A 20300-nucleotide genomic window follows, 5' to 3' on the forward strand; every position below is an offset into this window, starting at 1 on the left:
ATTAGTGGAGTTCCCCCAGGGTTCAGTGTTGGGACCATTGTTGTTTTCAGTATTTATCAATGACACTGATGAAGGTATATCAGGGTTACTGTCTAAGTTTGCAGACGATATGAAGGTTGGCAGGGTTGTTCATGACAGTAATGATAGTACGCTAATGCAACAGGATTTGGAAAAGTTGAGCAGATGTGCTGAGAGATGGCAACTGAAGTTTAACACTGACAAATGAAAAGTACTGCATATGGGTAGCAGTAACCCCAGAGTAATGTATCAACTGGGCGGTACTACACTCAGGGTAGTGGAGAATGAAAAGGACCTGGGGGTAATTTTGCAGTCAGATATGAAGTTTTCTGAACAGAGCAAAAAAGGCTGCAAGAGTAGCTCATGGTGTCTTGCCAATGATATACAAGAATTTTTCTAGCAGGGACAAGGGGGGTGATTGTCCCCTTGTATAAAGCAATGGTTAGGCCACACCGTGAGCACTGTATACAGGTCTGGAGGCCTCATTTTAAGAAAGATGTAGAGCTCCTGGAACGAGTACAGAGAAGGGAAACAAGATTGGCGAGTAGAACAAAGGGTTGACGTAACCAAGAAAGGCTTAAGTTCTGCAAATTGCAGCTTCTGGAGACTAGGCACCTGCAAAGTGATCTGATTGAGGTGTATAAGGCCTTGAATGGATTGAGCAAGCTCAATGCTAATGGCATTCTTCCTCTTGCTCAAATTACTCACTTGATGGGGCATAAATTCAAATTGAGCAAAGACAATTGGGAACAGATGTGTGGAAATTTACCTTTAGCCAGCAAGTGGTTGATAGTAGGAACAAACTTCCATCTGTTGTAGTGGAGGTCAGCAACTTAAATGAGTTCAAGACAGAACTAGACAAATATTTGGAGTGAATGGGTAGGTGAAATGGGATGGGGTGTTTTTTGTTTTGTTTTGGCTGATGTGTCTACTAATGGGATCATATGCATCTACTAATGCAATATTGATGAATCATGTTAGAATTTAGTGCCATTGTTGTTATTACTGGTCAGGCAATTTGCATTCTGGGTTATGTATTGTAGACAATTTTTTTTATGAAAGAAATTAGGTTATTTTAAATTTGCTAAGTGATGTGGCTGCACTAGAAAGAACTTCAACCAAGTTATGGAACAAAGATTTTGGATGGCCAATATACTATACAAATGAACAGAATGAAAATAAATAAATAATCAAAGCAAAGAGCTTTAAAATACCGTCCACTGCATTTCTGCATGCATAATTTACCTGCTTCTGCATTAATTAGCTACAGTAATTTGAAAGGAAAGTTTGGAAAGCTATTCAGACAATGCTGGAATACAGTTCTGCAGAATCCCAGCAAATGACAGATATTAATAAGCCTTCTTTCTTTTGATTTCTTTAAGTTAGCAGGTATGCACATGCATGATTTTTCATTACAAGTAAATTTTGATAGCCTTTCCATTCAAGAACTATATTAACCTCAGTTTCACTAGTTATTCCAATGCAATACAGTACTTGATTATACATACAATTATTTTGTGATCAGAAATTAGAGGATTCAGCTAAAAATGCACAAGGCTATAAAATGGCTCAACTGACAACAGAAGTTTAGAAGTGTATATGATATGGACACTGTTGAAATAAGGTATAATATATTTGTATATAATGTCATGTAAAAAAAATAAGCTATAAACTGGAGTCCCTTGTTTCTAAATTGTCTAAATACCAATTTATGAACTGCTATATTGTGTTCTTGGAATACATGAATGTCACATTAAAGAGTGATGACATGTAAGCAGGAAAGACAGAGAAACTAAGAGAGGCATTTTTGTTTTATCACTTATTCAGTGGGAGCTCATGAATGTATGAGCTTATGGAAAAAAAATATCTGCACCATCCTTTGAGAACCAAAAAAGAAAAGAAAATATAAAAAATATATATATATATATATATATAAAAAAAAAACAAGAGTTGCAACATGCTTTTGGAACCCAGAAGAATGTTTAAAAGATTTATCAGTAAAATTGACATTTTTAAGCTGTTCAAGAATAAGTATAGGAAGCCAAAATAATAATATGCTTGATTTCTGAAATACAAAAATATGATTTCCCTTACCCCCACCCAAGTCCTTCCTCTGAACTCCCACAGTACAATATGAAGTGCTTCCAATAAATGAATGCATGTAATATTCAAAATACATTAGCTACCTAATGACAGCTAATGTATTTTATATGTAATTAAAATATCATCATCAGTCATTTTCAATCCACTGCAGGATGAAGGCCTCTCCAGCAACTTTCCAGTTCCTTCTGTTTTGAGCACTGGCCATCCATTTACTACCCAAAAACTCATGAATTTCATCTATCCATCTCCGCCTTTGTCTTCCAGGTTTTCTTCTAGCTCTCTTGGTACCATTCTGTTATTTTCTTAGTCCATCTGTCATGTCTTCGAGCTGTGTTCTGCCCAAGACCATTTTAGTTCTTTAGTTTTGATAAGAATGTCCTTTACTTGAGTTTGCTTCCTGATCCATGTGTTTCTCTTCTTATCTAACAGTCTCATTCCCAATATAATTCATTCCATTCTTCGCTGTGTAGTTCTCAGCTTCTCTTCCATTCTTTTGGTGAGTGCCCAAGTTTCACTTCCATAAGTCATGGTGGGGAGTATACACTGATTCATTATTTTACGTTTCAGACAAATTGGGATATTGCTCCTGAGTATGTGACTATATTTACTGAATGCTATCCATCCAAAATTTATTCTTCTCTTGACTTCCATCCATTTATCATTATTGCAGCTAATGACTTGTCCCAGATAAGTATATGACTCCACCTTTTAAATTACTGCTCCTTCAATGATATCCATTTCTATGGCATACTTGTTCATCATTACTTTTGTTTTAGCCATATTCAGCTTTAGTCCAAAATTCTGAAGATTTAAGATTTTCCTCTAATTCTTTGGGATCGTGGCTTATGACCACAATGTCATCTGCAAATCATAAATGGTTTAGGTACTCTCCATTCACATTGACTCCATTCTGCAACCAGTATAATCTTCTTAAAGCTTCCTCAAGGGCAGCAGTAAACAACTTCGGAGATATTGTGTCTCCTTGTCGAACTCCTTTCTCGATTTTAAATTTGCTACTGTCTTTGTCTAGTCTAATAAAGGAGGCAGCGTTCTCATATATTTCCTTCAAAATCATAATATATGGGGTATCTATGCCTTGTCTTTCCAGTGCCTGAAACATTGCCTTATGTTGTATGGAGTCAAATGCCTTTTCATAATCCATGAATGCCAGGCATAATGGTGTTTTATATTCATTTGCTTTCTTCATTAGCTGTGATATTACGTGAAGGTGATCCAAATTTGATAATTAAAATATATTAATTATCAAATTTTCTAATTATTAATAATTAACATTTAATTATTAATATATAATTACTAATATTAATAATTAAGTTATTAAATATACTAATGTAATTAAAATATGTTTAATTGGCTAAATTTAACACAGCTTACTTTTTGGTGGTATTAGAGGTTTTCCTTGAGATGCACACCACCCAACAGGATGCACTGATTCAGTACAGAGATTCACCCAAAAGTCACTACTGCTGTCTGTTCCAAAACCTTCATAGCGAAGTTGGGCCATATAACCTAAATATTCAATAAGGTAAAATATTCTTCTTATTTATATGAAAACTCAACAGAAAAAAATAAGCAGATTAACAAAAGAAATTACCTTTAATTTTCATATATAACAGCTACTGCACGAAGGAAATTTTTTTTAAACACTTTTAGATAAAAACAAAATTGTTGTTTTCTACATATTTTTCTAGTTATTTTATAGATATGCCTCTACTTAATCGAAACAAGCTTCCATATATGTTCCCTAAAAATTACAGCCTACAAAATTTTACATCTGGTGTGAACTACAGGTGACTCCCACAGAGCGTGGGAGTTACATTTGACCAACATCTGCACATGGCGATTCCATATTCAGCAGGGTACTGTTGTTATGGAAAAACAGGGGTTAGATTCTGAAACTTTTTAAGTAGGAAATTAAAACCATAATCTGTGTTACAAATGGTACAATTTATTTTTAAAAGAAATTGACAATTTCACTTTATAATTTAAAATGTATTCCAACTAAAAACATCATAAAATATATGGACGCAATATTTTTCTATGCTAATATTTGCTGGAATGGGGGGTTTCAAAAATGAACTGAGAGACTGACTTCCTCAATAATTTCTCTTCTCTCATTCCACTGATCCAACTGAGCAACAGTCAATTCATGCCCCTAACATAAATGTAAATGGCCCCTATATTAAAAGAAAACATGATAAAAGAAAACTACACACAAAAAAAATCAAAACTGAATTATGGAAACAATAGAAACTTAATCGGGTATATACTTTCATTACTCAAATCAAAATGAATTCCTGTAAAAAAAAAAAAATTAAAATAAAATTGCATGCTGAAGAAGTAAAACAATGAAATAAAACTTTTAATTGACCATTCAACTTCAAAAGCATGTTCACCTTCTGCTAGCAGAAGATGAACACGAAGTTTAAGTTGACTTACAAAATCCATAATTTTTGTCTGCCGCTGTTTTCTCATGATTTTCTCATATCAACATAAGAAACCATAATATCGTCAATGCCCCTCTTAATTCTCGTACTCTTGTGAAAGTTGGGATCTTCCTGCATAATCTTCTTCAGGAACCTGAGTGCTTTTAGAACCTCTATTATACCCTTGTTTGTTAGTTCAGGTTTCTTCTGCTATTCATTTTCTTCTTCACAAACATCTTTATTGGAGTCCAGTAGTTCTTCTAACTCCTCATTTCTTAATTCATCCTGTTGGGAATGAATATGTTCTTAAATTAATTCCTGCCCTATATCACTAAATCCCTCACCTCCAATAATGTTTGAAAGTTTAATAATTTTCTCAACTTCTGTCTGAATAATACTGAGGTCTTGTGAGCTTCCTGTTTCAGGGAGTAGCTTCTTCCAATGGTTCTTCAAAGCTGACTTTTTCATTTCAGTTCATGACTGATTATTTCAGTACCTGTTAGTACTGTGAATTAAGCCCAATGTTGGTACAGGTTTTTATCCAGAAATTTTAAAATTTTATCAACAAGATTTGCCAAGCTTCTCCTCAGATAATAAGATTTAAAAGTCGAAATAAGGAAGAAACACAAGTTTTACATTTGGATTGCAATCGAGAAGTGACACTGGGTGACTTGGAGCATTGTCCAAGATAACAAGCACCTTCAACGATAAATTCTTATTTTTCAGATATCCTTCAGCTTCAGGTATGAAACGATGCTCTAGCCAGATACTAAAAAGTGAGCCAGTCATCCATGCTTTTCTATTCGATCACCAGTAAATGAGGAGAGGATTTATTTTTGCCTTTCAAAGCCCTTGGGTTATCTGAACAGTACACTAAGAAAGCCTTGCATTTATAATCACCAGAAGCATTACTACGAAATAGGAGAGAGAGTCTATCCTTCGACACTTTATTAAAAGTGTCGAAGGACACTTTTAATAAAGTGCAATAAAGATTATAAATGCAAGATTATAATAAATAATTGCATTTATAAACTTTTAATAAAGATTATAAATGCAAGCCTTTATTAGTGTGTACACTAATAAAGGCTTGCATTTATAATCATCAGAAGCGTTACTACGAAATAGGAGAGAGAGTCTGTCCTTCGACACTTTTAATCCAGATGAGACTCGTTCTTTTTTTAGATATGTCCTGTCAGGCATTATTTTCCCGATAGAGTCCAATTTCATCAGTTAAAAATCTGATCTGCCAATGTATCCTCTCTCTTCTATTACATTTTCCATTCTGGTAAAAAATTTTCTACTGCCTCCACATCCACAGAAGAAATCTCACCAACAACTTTAATATTGTGCAGATTTCTTCTTTTTTTAAATCTATCAAACCATCCACTGGATGCACTGAAACTTAATCCACCATTTGCACTAGCAGCGCAAATGGTGGATTAAGTTTCAGTGTATCCAAGGAGACTTTATGTGATGATAAATACATTGGGCCTTGCACCTCATCATATTAGAACTGAGAGGCACATTTCTATTCCTTTGGTCTTCAATCCAAACATTCAAAATGTTCCATTTTTTCAATAAGTATATCACGTTGACTAAAAAAAGTTTTTTTTTTGCACTTCCAGAATTTGTTTCCAACCTATGCTTGCTTTAATTTTGTCCTCACACTTTTTTAAATTGTTAATATCGATGATTCATTGTACTGATTCTTTAGCTAAAGATGCATATGTTCTTCCTTGCTCTATTTTCCCCAAAATAATCATTTTCTCATGCAATGACAATTTTTCTGGAATTTTTCTTCCCAGAATCACTTTCGAATGTAGAGGCACGCTTTGAAGCCATTATGTTAGGGTTACTATTGAAATAAAATATAAATTCACTCAATGATAAAACACACACAACGAAGTCACTTTTTGCTGAACTCAGAAACTCATACTGACATTGTCACTAGCAAAGACTCGAGCTGACTAAGGGGTTGTTGAAGTATTATGTCACACTGTTTCTGAGAACTGCTAAGTTGAAAGATATATAACGAAAAATATATTGTAATAAAAAAAGTAAGTACAATGTAGAGAGGCTAAATTTCGACTGATTGCAAAACTGCAAGGTGCCACAAAACAACTGTCTCTGATAACAAAGTCGCTTGAAATGAAATCAATGACTATAAATTCATTTGCACTAAAGCAACTACGTACTATGTAATAAGGTAGCATGGCTGAGTCAGATACACCTGCTACTGCGAGCCTTGGACCATGTATGGCACAATCCATGTTGCACGGACTTTCATTGCGTAAGTGCGAATCCATGCATGGTGAAGCCATGCTCGGTGGCAGTTACGTGTACTTCAAACCCATTTAGAGGATCACCATAAAAGAAAAAAAAAATAAAATGTGAACTACAAAATAATTAGAGATGGTCTGTGTGATAAAATATCCTGAACTGTAATATAATTACAGAATTTACTGTTTAAAGCATGACATGCTAAAGGTTTTACATTTTTGGTTTAGCACTGTCATACAAGAAGTTGGTATATACAGTGAATTGTCATGTAACAGAATGATATGTATCTACTCTACACAATATAGGTATAAAAAATATATAATATATATTCTATACATAATATAGGTGTAAAGTATCTACTCTACAGACAAATACTACATAAGTATACCATCTCTCCAAAAAAAAAAAGTTCAAATTAATATTTTATAGATTACAAGCTGGGTGAAAAAAGGTGAAAGAAACTTTAAAAAATCTTATCCTCTCACTTTCCGTGTTCAGTTCTGTTTGAGGTTTTCTGTCCAGGTTAGCTGAATATATTTCATATTCTATGATTACAGATTTATTTATATATATATATATATATATATATATAATTTTTTTTTTTTTTTTTTTTTTTTTTTTGTTTCCAGTAGTTCACTGTAACAACAGATAATGTCCGTGTTAAAAATGGGGTTAAATATTTTGGTTTAAACATTAAGATTCAAGTTTCTAATAATGGGACATTATTTTGGGGTATACAGTGATTTGTTTCAAAGCATTTCATCTTTTGGCTCAGGTCTTCACTTCATCCCAGCAGATATTTCATAGTTGATTGACATTATGATAGTATAGGGCCATAGCCTCTTAATCCTGTCCAATAGCAGGATTTAAGGATTACTGAAATGTCATGCCCTTCCTTTCATTTACCAAAGCATTGTTCCTGATGAGATGAAAACCCAGCAAACAAAATTTTGTTGGGATTTTGGCACATATTCAATTTTTGATTTTGAGAGTTCTATTTCATTTTGCACATATCTGTGTAAAATTAAATATAATATAAATACATATGGTTGGCAGAAGGGACAGGGCAGTCACAACAAATAAGAGTAACTTTCTCTCAGTGCCTTCCTAAATTGCTTGCTAAATTCAAGAATGTGGTACAATTTAAAAAACAAAAAAGGAATTTCTGTTCCAAATTAATTTCCCTTTGACTCTATATATTAAATTAAGAAAGTAATTAGGTTACATAGAGATCTGAGAGAGAGAGAGAGAGAGAGAGAGAGAATCTACAGATCAATTCAAAGACTGCAAATCATATACAGGTAATGCACTGAAATGCACACAAAATAGACATTGGACAACATCCACATGGTGTCAAGAAGTTCCAATGAAGTTCATGTGCTCACTGGGGATCTGATAATTCAATTAATGGTAAAAGAACAATCATCTTTTGGGACAGTAGGAGAACGGGAAAGTAAATATATTCATATTAATGACTTCCAGAGATAACCCAGAGTTACTGATACTCAAGTCTGAGGGTAGGATCTAGAGTGTTTATGCATATTGGCATTTGCATTAGTAGAGGCATATGATGCAAGAAAGCAAGCTTATGCAGCATCAGTAAAAAAAAAAAAAAAAACTTCCACTGCACCCCTCCATTCATTTGAAATACTTGTCCAGCTAAGCCTTAAATTTATTTAGGCTATCAACTACCACAACAAGGGATGGAAGTCTGTTCCACCAACCAACTACCCGCTGGCTAAAGGCAAATTCCGGCACATCTATCCTATATCTGTCTTTCCTCAATTTCAATTTATGCCCTCTCAAGTGATTATTCTGAGCAAGAGGAAGAATCTCATCATCATTGAGCATGCTCAAACCATTCAGGGCTTTATACACCTCTATCAGATCACCTCGCCGGTGCCTAGTCCCCAGACACTGTAATTTGCAAAACTTAAGCCTTTCTTCCATTCACTAAACTTGTTGCCCTTCTCTGTACTCGTTCCAGCAGCTCTACATCCTTCTTGAAATGAGGCCTCCAGACCTGTATACAGTACTCAATGTGTGGCCTGACAACTGCCTTATACAAGGGAATAATCACCATCTTATTCCTGCTAGAAAAATTCCTGCATATCATTGACAAGACACCATGAGCTACTCTTGCAGCCTGTCTGCACTGTCCGGGAACTTCATATCTGACTGCACAATTACTCCCAGGTCCTTTTCATTCTCTACCACTTTCAGTGTAGTACCACAGAGTTGCTCTGGGGTTGCTTTTTCCCATGTGTAGTATTTTACATTTGTCAATGTTAAACTTCATTTGCCATTTCTGAGCCCATTTGCTCAACCTTTCCAGATCCTGTTGCAGCAGCATAGCGTCAGTAGTGTCTTAACAACCCTGCCAACCTTTGTATCGTCTCCAAACTTGGACATTAAGCTTGATATATCATCATCAATATTATTTATAAATACAGAAAACAATAATGGACCCAACACCGAACCCTGAGGGACTCCACTAATAACATTAGTCCATGATGAGCAGTGTCCATTGATTACCACTCTCTGTCTTCCCCCCCTCAACCACTCCTTTATCCATAGCAGCAATCTGCCTCCAATGCCACACTGCTCCAATTTGTGCAGCAGTCTTCCATGTGCAACAGTATCAAAAGCCTTTCTCAGATCCAAGTATATAATATCAAAGTTATTCCCTGCATCCAGTTCTTTTGTGACTGCATCATAGTATCCAATCAAAGTGGTCAGGCAAGACTTCGTCTTAAGAAAACCATGCTGTGTCCAAGCTATATAACTAAAGTCTTGTCTAGATGATCCTGCAGTGCTTCTTTAACCAGTGCCTCCATTAACTTTCCTGGAACAGAAGTTAAACTCACAGGTCTATAATTACTTGTCAGGCTTTGTTCCTCCTTTGTGAATTGGGGTCACATTTGCACATCTACAGTCTATGGGTACCTCCCCTGAGTCCAAGGAAGCTCTCATAATTATGGCTAAGGGTTTGCTTACTTCTTTTGCTGCCTCGTTTAATATAACTGGATCGATCCCATCCACTACAGGTGCCTTTCTTGTGTTTATCTTCAACAATTTCTCCTCCACTTTACTCTCAATTATTACAAGATTATCTAGCTTACTGGCAGAGTTGAATACCTCTCTGGCATTCCCCTTCCTGAATAACTCGTCATGTGTGAATGTCGATGCAAAAAATTCATTTAGATTGTTAGCTACCTGAGCAGGATCATCAAAAGTTGAACCACTGATATCAAGTAGATCAATCTGATTCATCCCCTTCATTCTAGAGTTTACATAAGTAAAGAACTCTTTGCAGTTTTTCTTTGCATCCCTTGCCAAAGATTTTTCGTAATCTGCCTTCGCCTGCCTAACCCCCTTTGTAACTTGGTTATAGATCAACTTGTATCTATCATAGGCTTCTGGTTCACGTGTTAATTTATATATATCCCATGCATTTTCTTCTCTGCCATATGTCTCATTAGTTCATCTGACATCCATTTAGGCCTGAACCTTGAACAATATTTCTTGGTTGGTATGTAAAGCCTAGTAGCTTCCAAGATAAGTTCTTTGAATGCTTCCCATTTTGAATTTGCTTTTGGTAACATCATCAGTTGGTCCCACTGTATAGAATTTAAATACTGTCTCAGTCCATCGTAGTCGCCTTTACGGAAGCAATAACCCTTCCCTTTACCCCTAATGGTAGTTACCTCTTTGAGTAAATCCCACTTCAGCACACTGTGATCACTGCCACCTAGTGGTTCCTTTATCAGCAGATTCTTAATGCATGAAGAATCACTACTGATAATCAAATCAAGAGTATTACTCCCTCTAGTTGCCTCCCGAACATGCTGACGTAGAAAACAATCATCCAATAAATCCACAAAAGCCTTGCTAGTGTGTGAGTGACCAACCCACAAATTCCAGTCAATATCTGGGAAATTAAAATCCCCCATTATAAGACTCTCTGATTTACTGGCTCACTATTTCCCTGTACAGTTTCTTATTATACTCATCAGAGTCATTAGGCCTACAGCACACTCCTACTCTCAATTTTGATCTCACAATGCTTATGTCACACCAAACTGACTCAACACTGCCTGTCCTGTGATGTCGACTGGCTTCACTTCCTTGGATTTTATGTGTTTCTTAAATAATAGCATAACCCCTCCTCCCTTCCTATCCTGTCCATCCTTTCTGTAGATGTTGTACTCTCCAAATTCCAGTTCTGCATTCCTTATATCTGTGTGACACCACGTCTCTGATATCCCAACAATATCCGCCTTTGATGCTTTGAGCAATACCTCAAATTCATCAAATTTATTTACCAAACTCCTAGCATTGGTGTACACGCAGGTATACATCCACCTGTTCCTATTCTTAGCTACCCTAACACAACCCATGTGTTTACTTGTACCACAATGACTCCCAGCAGTCTCTGAAATACCTTGCATCTGTTTTTTCAGGCTTCTGCTCATTCTAATAGAAGCAGTGCAAGAATCACTTTCACCTCTGCCAGTGGCTACTGTTAATCTATTAGTCCTTGTATCCCCCCCCCAAGCTAGCAGTTTTCCGACCCACCTAACACTGCCTCGATAGCATCAGCAAATATTCTTGCACCCTTTCTATTTAAGGGTAGCCAAGAATAGAAACAGGTGCATGTATACCTGCGTGTACACCAATGCTAGGAGTTTGGTAAATAAATTTGATGAATTTGAGGTATTGCTCAAAACATGTTGGGATATCAGAGACGTGGTGTCACACAGATATAAGGAATGCGGAACTGGAATTTGGGGAATACAATGTGTATAGAAAGGATAGACAGGACAGGAGGGGAGGTGGGGTTATGCTATTAGTTAAGAAACACATCAAGTCCAAGGATTTGATTGATTTGGTAGTTGTTGGCACATCGGCTTCTGTGGCCATATTGCACCTCCCAAGGTTTTTGCAGTACTTTGATCCAAGCCCGAAGCGGGAATCGAACCCGCGACCTTTGGGTTGCCGGGCAGGTACTTTACCCACTCGGCTAGCCCGGTCGGCCAAGTCCAAGGAAGTGAAGCCAGTCGACATCGACGGACAGGGCAGTGTCGAGTCAGTTTGGTGTGACATAAGCATAGGGAAATCAAAATTGAGAGTAGGAGTGTGCTATAGGCCTAATGACTCTGATGAGTATAATAAGATATTGTACAGGGAAATAGAGTGGGCCAGTAAATCAGAGAGTCTTATAATGGGAGATTTTAATTTCCCAGATATTGACTGGAATTTGTGGGTTGGTCACTCGCACACTAGCAAGGCTTTTGTGAATTTATTGGATGATTGTTTTCTACATCAGCATGTTCATGAGGCAACAAGAAGGAGCAAGAGTATTGCTCCTTCTTGTTGTGATATCAGTAGTGATTCTTCATGCATTAAGAATCTGCAGATAAATGAACCACTAGGTGGCAGTGATCACAGTGTGTTGAAGTGGGATTTACTCAAGGCGGTAACTACCATCAGAGGTAAAGGGAAGGGTTTTTGTTTTCGTAAAGGCGACTATGATGGTCTGAGACAGTATTTAAATTCTATACAGTGGGACCAACTGATGATGTTACCAACAGCAAACTCAAAATGGGAAGCATTCAAGGAACTAATCTTGGAAGCTACCAGGCTTTACATACCAACTAAGAAATATTGTTCAAGGTTTAGGCCTAAATGGTTGTCAGATGAACTAATGAGACATGTGGCAGAGAAGAAAAATGCATGGGATACATACAAATTAATGGGTGACATGGAAGCCTATGATAGATATAAGTTGGTCTGCAACCAAGTCACAAAGGAGATTAGGCAGGCAAAGGCAGACTACGAAAAAACCTTGGCAAAGGATGCAAAGAAAAACAGCAAAGAGTTCTTTACTTATGTAAACTCTAGAAGGAAGGGGATGAATCAGATTGGTCCACTGGATATTGATGGTTCAACAGTTGAGGATCCTGCTCAGGTGGCTAACAATCTAAACGAGTATTTTGCATCTACATTCACGCATGAGGAGTTATTCAGGAAGGAGAATGATGTAGGTAAAGTAAACATTGGCAGTGAGCTGGATGATTTTGTAATAACTGAGAGGAAAGTGGAGGAGAGATTGTTGAGGATAAACATAAAAAAGGCACCTGGGGTGGATGGGATCTATCCAGTTATATTAAAGGAGGCAACAAAGGAAGTAAGCAAACCCCTAGCCATAATTATGAGAGCTTCTTTGGACTCAGGGGAGGTACCCATAGACTGGAGATGTGTAAATGTAACCCCAATTCACAAAGGAGGATCAAAGGCTGACACAAGTAATTATAGACCTGTTAGTTTAACTTCTGTTCCAGGTAAATTAATGGAGGCACTGGTTAAAGAAACACTGCAGGATCATCTAGACAAGAATTCAGTTATAGCTCAGACGCAGCACAGTTTTGTTAAGGGCAGGTCTTGCCTGACCAATTTGATTGGATACTATGATGTAGTCACAAAACAACTGGATGCAGGGAATAACTTTGATATTATATATTTGGATCTTAGAAAGGCTTTTGATACTGTTGCACATGGAAGACTGCTGCACAAATTGGAGCAGTGTGGCATTGGAGGCAAATTGCTGCTATGGATAAGGGGATGGTTGAGTGGCAGAAGACAGAGAGTGGTAATCAATGGACACTGCTCAACGTGGACTAATGTTATTAGTGGAGTTCCTCAGGGTTCAGTGTTGGGTCCGTTGTTGTTTTCAGTGTTTATGAATGATATGGATGATGGGATATCAAGTTTAATGTCCAAGTTTGCAGATGATACAAAGGTTGGCAGGGTTGTTAAGGACACTACTGATGCTATGCTTCTGCAACAGGATCTGGAAAGGTTGAACAGATGGGCTGAGAGGTGGCAAATGAAGTTTAACATTGACAAATGTAAAGTACAATATATATGGGAAACAGTAACCCCAGAGCAACGTATCAACTCTACGGTACTACACTGACAGTGGTGGAGAATGAAAAGGACCTGGGGGTAATAGTGCAGGCAGATATGAAGTTCTCAGAGCAGTGCAGACGAGCTGCAAGAGTAGCTCATGGTGTCTTGTCAATGATATACAGGAATTTTTCTAGCAGGGATAAGGAGGTGATTATTCCCTTGTATAAGGCAATGGTTAGGCCACATCTTGAGTACTGTATACAGGTCTGGAGGCCTCATTTCAAGAAGGATGTAGAGCTGCTGGAACGGGTACAGAGAAGGGCAACAAGATTAGTGAATGGAACAAAGGGTTGCTCTTATGAAGAAAGGCTTAAGTTTTGCAAATTACAGAGTCTGGAGACTAGGCACCGGCGAGGTGATCTGATAGAGGTGTATAAGGCTTTGAATGGTTTGAGCATGCTCAATGCCAATGGGATTCTTCATCTTGCTCAGAATAATCAGCTCAGAGGGCATAAATTCAAATTGAGGAAGGATGGATGTCGGATAGATGTGCGGAAATTTGCCTTTGGCCAGCGGGTGGTTGGTTGGTGGAACTGACTTCCATCACTTGTTGTTGAAGTTGATAGCCTAAACAAATTTAAGGCTCAACTGGACAGGTATTTCGAGCGAACGGAGGGGTGAAATGGGAGTGGTGTGTTTTTTTTTTTTTTTTTTTTGGCTGATGCTGAATAAGCTTGCTTTCTTGCATCATATGCCTCTACTAATGCTAATGCTAAAGTGTATCCCATCCATGTAGAAACAGTCTCTCCTGTTAACATGTACAGGCCAGGCTGAAAAATATACTCTGCTCTACCCATGAAAATGTGATTATAAGAGATCAGGAGGCACTTTTCTTAATTTATGGAATTAAGGAATGCCCTGATATTGCAATTAACGTTACGTTAAGTGAATTGGTAGTGACCATCCTTATGAGGTAACCTCCTGACTTATAAACACCATGCATTCCAAAAAAAAAAAGCAAAAGTCCATAAATCTGGAGCGCTTTTCTTGTATATATGCTACGAGGCACTACTTAAAAGTTCCAAAAATGAATTAATAAAATATATTACTCACCCTTTGTCTTATTTACCCATGCCAGTTTCAAAGTAGTCCCCTTGAGAGCGTAAACACCGATCCCAGCGCTTCTCCCATGATTTGAATGCATCCTGAAATTCCTTCTTCGTCATAGTGTTCAGCACAGATTTTATTTTTTGGATATACTCTATGCTGTGAAATCTTGATTTTAATTCTTGGGAAGAGGAAGAAGTTGCAGGGGGCTAAGTCTGGCATTTAAGGTGATTAGGGGATGTTGTCTTGTTGGATGCCAAAAACTGCACCACAGCGAGAGATGTGTGGGCTGGCATATTGTTATGATGAAAAACTCAGTCCTTTGTGTGCTACTTCTCTGGACATTTCCTCCTGATGGCTTCCCTTAACTGCCTCAGGACGTCACAGTAGAACTTTGCATTGACGGTCTGGCTAGGAGAGACGAATTTCTTATGGATAATCCTGTCAGTATCAAAAAAAACAGATCAGTATGGATTTCACACTGCTCCTCACTTGTCGGGCTTTCTTCAGTTGGGGCAAAGATGGTCTCTTCCACTGGGATGATTGTTGCTTGGTTTCTGGGTCATACCCATATACCCAACTCTCATCACCAGTATCGACCACAGAAAACAAAATTTTGTTCACTCCTGGTCCATCCTTGAAGATCTCTACCAACTTCCATGCGACGCTGCTCTTGGTCTTCACTCAGTAACCATGGCACGAACTTGGCTGCAGTCCTTTTCATGTTCAATTTGTCTGACAAAATCCGCTGACACGTGTTGTTCGATAGTCCTACAATGCCACAAATGTCATGGATGGTCCTGCCTGTGGTCTTTACGGATCGCTGCCCAAACTTTTGCGACGTTTTCCGGGGTGGTGCTCAATGATGGACACCCAGAGCGATCATCATCAACCGACATTCAACTGTTTTTAAAACGGTTAAACCAGTAGTAGGTCTGCGTCTGGCTTAAAGAATTGTCATCAAAAGCTTGTTTCAACTTCTTATGGGTTTCTGCTGCTATATTGTTAAGAATGAAACAGGTATTTCGAGCGAACGGAGGGGTGAAATGGGAGTGGTGTGTGTTTTTTTTTTTTTTTTTTTTTGGCTGATGCTGAAAGCTGCTCTCTCACATCAGCCATCACAACAATTGCAAACTACACGAAACATACTGCCAAAGAACTGCACAAAAATATTCAATGACTCTATCCGGCCCGACACCACATGGCACACTGATTCATAAAGGATGATGCAGAAGGACCTAGCACCATAAGTCCGTACTAGACATAGTTGTCAGTAGGGCTTGCATAAAACCGAGAAATTTCAAAACCGAGTTTAACCGAAGTTTACTCTTAAAACCGGTTTTAAAACCGATTTTCTCAGACTTAGGGAAAATAATTAAAAGCGTATAACACAGGTATTTATTTTCTCTTGGGTAGATTGTACAAATCTTATGGGGTGGAGTCTGCTGACGAGGCTACTAGACGGTCGTTTTCAAAGCCGCTAAGTGGATTTTTCTTATTTATTGATTTGAAATTATTGTTTTTCTAAAACTTTTGATTTAAATTTAGTAGTATAACATTATTTTGTGATTTTCTGATTAATTTGGTGTATTTATTCTTTACTCGGCCTTGTAATTGCATAAAAGTATCGGTAAAGGTTTCCACGTGTTTCAACTCCGCTAACCGTTCGTAATTTTCCCGCCTTGTGATACGATATACCGTACTAGATAGCGTTAGTTGAACTTCGTTAGCAGTTACATTGTACGTTTAAATAAATACATATAACGACTTAGATTACAAACGTAATATAATTAATTATATTTAACATAATTAATTATACATATAAGCACTTAGGTTACGTAACATAAATAATTGGTAAAAACAAATAATTAATACATAACTTGATACGAAAGTTATATAAAGGGATTTCGCAGATAACACTCGTTACTGAAACGTAAATATTTCGTAGATAACACTCGTTACTGAAACGTAAATATAGCGTTATAACTGTGTTTGGATACAAGTTTAGGATTTAATTTTGTACAGAAATTGAAATTTTATTGAAGGTAAATCTAAATCATGACTCAAACCAGAGCAGCAAAGCAAAGGGCTCAAGCCAATGGGAATGCTGTGGCCCAGGGGAGAACTGAGGGGGGCAGTTGTCCTCTGAATCACAGCCTTGTAAGATGCACTATTTGCTTGATGTTTGCTGAGCAGTCAAGTATGGGACATGATACTGCCATGGGGGATGTCTTTGTGTGTGTGCGATGCAAGGAGTGTAAGGAGATAAGGCGACAACTCAGCGTTGTTATGGGCCTATATGAGAGCTTGAAGGATAGGGTGGATGCCCTCGAAGGATTACAAGTGAGGGGCCCATCAAGCTCTCAGCTGCCCACACCAATGCCAGAGCTTGCACTTGGTCATCGCGGAACACAGCGGCAACCCCCAAGGCAGAATGCGCTGGTCCCAAAGGAACTAGTAGTTGTTGGTGACTCTATTGTCAGGGAAACGGGAAACATGCTTTGTAAAAAGGATAGGTGGAATAGGACCAGGGTATGTCTGCCAGGGGCAAAAGTTGATGACGTTGTAGAGCGGATATCATCTTTTAAGGGCACAAAAGGTGATATAGTTGTACACGTTGGCACTAATGACATTAAGAGTAGAAGACCGGCGGAATTACTTGACAAGTACAGGTCACTGATGAAAAAAAGCCGTGAATTAGGGTTGAAATTGAAAGTGTCTGCAATTCTGCCCAGACACGATAGGAGGGAGTATATGATGAGAGCCCTGTCAATCAATTCGGCCCTGGAAAGATTGTGCAGGGCTCAAGGGGTAGAATTTTTTTCAGCCTGGTCTGTACTTGTTAACAGGAGAGACTGCTTCTACAGGGATGGGATACACTTAAATAGAAAGGGTGCAAGAATGTTTGCTGATGCTATCGAGGCAATGTTAGGTGGGTCGGAAAACTGCTAGATTGGGGGGATACAAGGACTAATAGATTAACAGTAGCCACTGGCAGAGGTGAAAGTGATTCTTGCACTGCTTCTATTGGAATGAGCCGCAGCCTGGAAAATAAGATGCAGGATATTTCAGAGACTGCTGGGAATCATTGGGGTACAAGTAAACACATGGGTTGTGTTAGGGTAGCTAAGAAAAAGAACAGGTGCATGTATACTTGTGTGTACACCAATGCTAGGAGTTTAGTAAATAAATTTGATGAATTTGAGGTATTGCTCAAAACATCAAAGGCAGATATTGTGGGGATTTCAGAGACTTGGTGTCACACAGATATAAGAAATGCAGAACTGGAATTTGGGGAGTACAATGTCTACAGAAAGGATAGACAGGATAGGAAGGGGGGAGGGGTTATGCTATTAGTTAAAAAACACATAAAATCCAAGGAAGTGAAGCCAGTCGACATCGCTGGACAGTGCAGTGTCGAGTCAGTTTGGTGTGACATAAGCATTGGGAGATCAAAATTGAGAGTAGGAGTGTGCTATAGGCCTAATGACTCTGATGAGTATAATAAGAAACTGTTCGGAGAAATAGAGTGGGCCAGTAAATCAGAGAGTCTTATAATGGGGGATTTTAATTTCCCAGATATTGACTGGAATTTGGGGGCTGGTCACTCACACAGTAGCAAGGCTTTTGTGGATTTATTGGATGATTGTTTTCTACATCAGCATGTTCGGGAGGCAACTAGAGGGAGTAATACTCTTGATTTGATTATCAGTAGTGATTCTTCATGCATTAAGAATCTGCAGATAAATGAACCACTTGGTGGCAGTGATCACAGTGTGCTGAAGTGGGAGTTACTCAAAGAGGTAACTACCATTAGGGGTAAAGGGAAGGGGTATTGCTTTCGTAAAGGCGACTACAATGGACTGAGACAGTATTTAAATTCTATACAGTGGCATCAACTGATGATATTGCCAACAGCAAATTCAAAATGGGAAGCATTCAAAGAACTTATCGTGGAAGCTACTAGGCTTTACATACCAAGTAAGAAATATTGTTCAAGGTTTAGGCCTAAATGGTTGTCAGATGAACTAATGAGGCATATGGCAGAGAAGAAAAATGCATGGGATACATACAAATTAACACGTGACACGGACGCCTATGATAGATACAAGTTGATCTGTAACCAAGTTACAAAGGAGGTTAGGCAGGCGAAGGCAGATTACGAGAGATCCTTGGCAAGGGATGCGAAGAAAAACAGCAAAGAGTTCTTTACTTATGTAAACTCTAGAAGGAAGGGGATGAATCAGATTGGTCCACTTGAGATCGATGGGTCAACTGTTGATGACCCTGCTCGGGTAGCTAACAAACTAAATGAATATTTTGCATCGACATTCACACATGAGGAGTTATTCAGCGAGGGGAATGCCAGAGGTGTATTCAACTCTAGCAGTAAGCTAGAGAATCTTGTAATAACTGAGAGCAAAGTGGAGGAGAAATTGTTGAAGATAAACACAAGAAAGGCACCTGGGGTGGATGGGATCTATCCAGTTATATTAAAGGAGGCAGCAAAGGAGGTAAGCAAACCCTTAGCCATAATTATGAGAGCTTCCTTGGACTCAGGGGAGGTACCCATTGACTGGAGATGTGCAAATGTGACCCCAATTCACAAAGGGGGATCAAAGGCTGACACAAGTAATTATAGACCTGTGAGTTTAACTTCTGTTCCCGGAAAATTAATGGAGGCACTGGTGAAAGAAGCACTGCAGGATCATCTAGACAAGACTTCAGTTATAGCTAGGACACAGCATGGTTTTGTTAAGGGGAAGTCTTGCCTGACCAATTTGATTGGATACTATGATGCAGTCACAAAAGAACTGGATGCAGGGAATAACTTTGATATTATATACTTGGATCTTAGAAAGGCTTTTGATACTGTTGCACATGGAAGACTGCTGCACAAATTGGAGCAGTGTGGCATTGGAGGCAAGTTGCTGCTATGGATAAAGGGGTGGTTGAGGGGGAGAAGACAGAGAGTGGTAATCAATGGACACTGCTCATCGTGGACTAATGTTATTAGTGGAGTCCCTCAGGGTTCAGTATTGGGGCCTTTATTGTTTTCTGTATTTATAAATGATATTGATGATGGTATATCAGGCTTAATGTCCAAGTTTGCAGACGATACGAAGGTTGGCAGGGTTGTCAAGGACACTACTGACACTATGCTGCTGCAACAGGATTTGGAAAGGTTGAGCAGATGGGCTTCGAGGTGGCAAATGAAGTTTAACATTGACAAATGTAAAGTACTACATATGGGAAACAGCAACCCCAGAGCAACGTATCAACTCTGTGGTACTACACTGACAGTGGTAGAGAATGAAAGGGACCTGGGGGTGGTGGTGCAGGCAGATATGAAGTTCTCTGAGCAGTGCAGACGAGCTGCAAGAGTAGCTCATGGTGTATTGTCAATGATATATAGGAATTTTTCTAGCAGGGATA

The 20300-nt window shown here is 38.3% G+C and overlaps 1 protein-coding gene across 5 annotated transcripts in view; it reads right to left on the minus strand.

Moving 5' to 3' along the window:
- The window catches only part of LOC150089212 (MBT domain-containing protein 1-like), a 406745-nt gene that overhangs the window by 192212 nt on the left and 194233 nt on the right, over nt 1–20300 (minus strand). For all 5 annotated transcript variants that reach the window (XM_090388417.1, XM_090388411.1, XM_090388400.1 and 2 more), the window contains exon 9: nt 3514–3648. In XM_090388417.1, the coding sequence (XP_090244543.1) occupies nt 3514–3648 (135 nt within the window). The remainder of the gene's footprint in view (nt 1–3513; nt 3649–20300) is intronic.

Source organism: Mastigoproctus giganteus, chromosome 2, assembly GCF_048544385.1.
Source record: "Mastigoproctus giganteus isolate SK-2022 chromosome 2, ASM4854438v1, whole genome shotgun sequence".
Taxonomy (NCBI): domain Eukaryota; kingdom Metazoa; phylum Arthropoda; class Arachnida; order Uropygi; family Thelyphonidae; genus Mastigoproctus; species Mastigoproctus giganteus.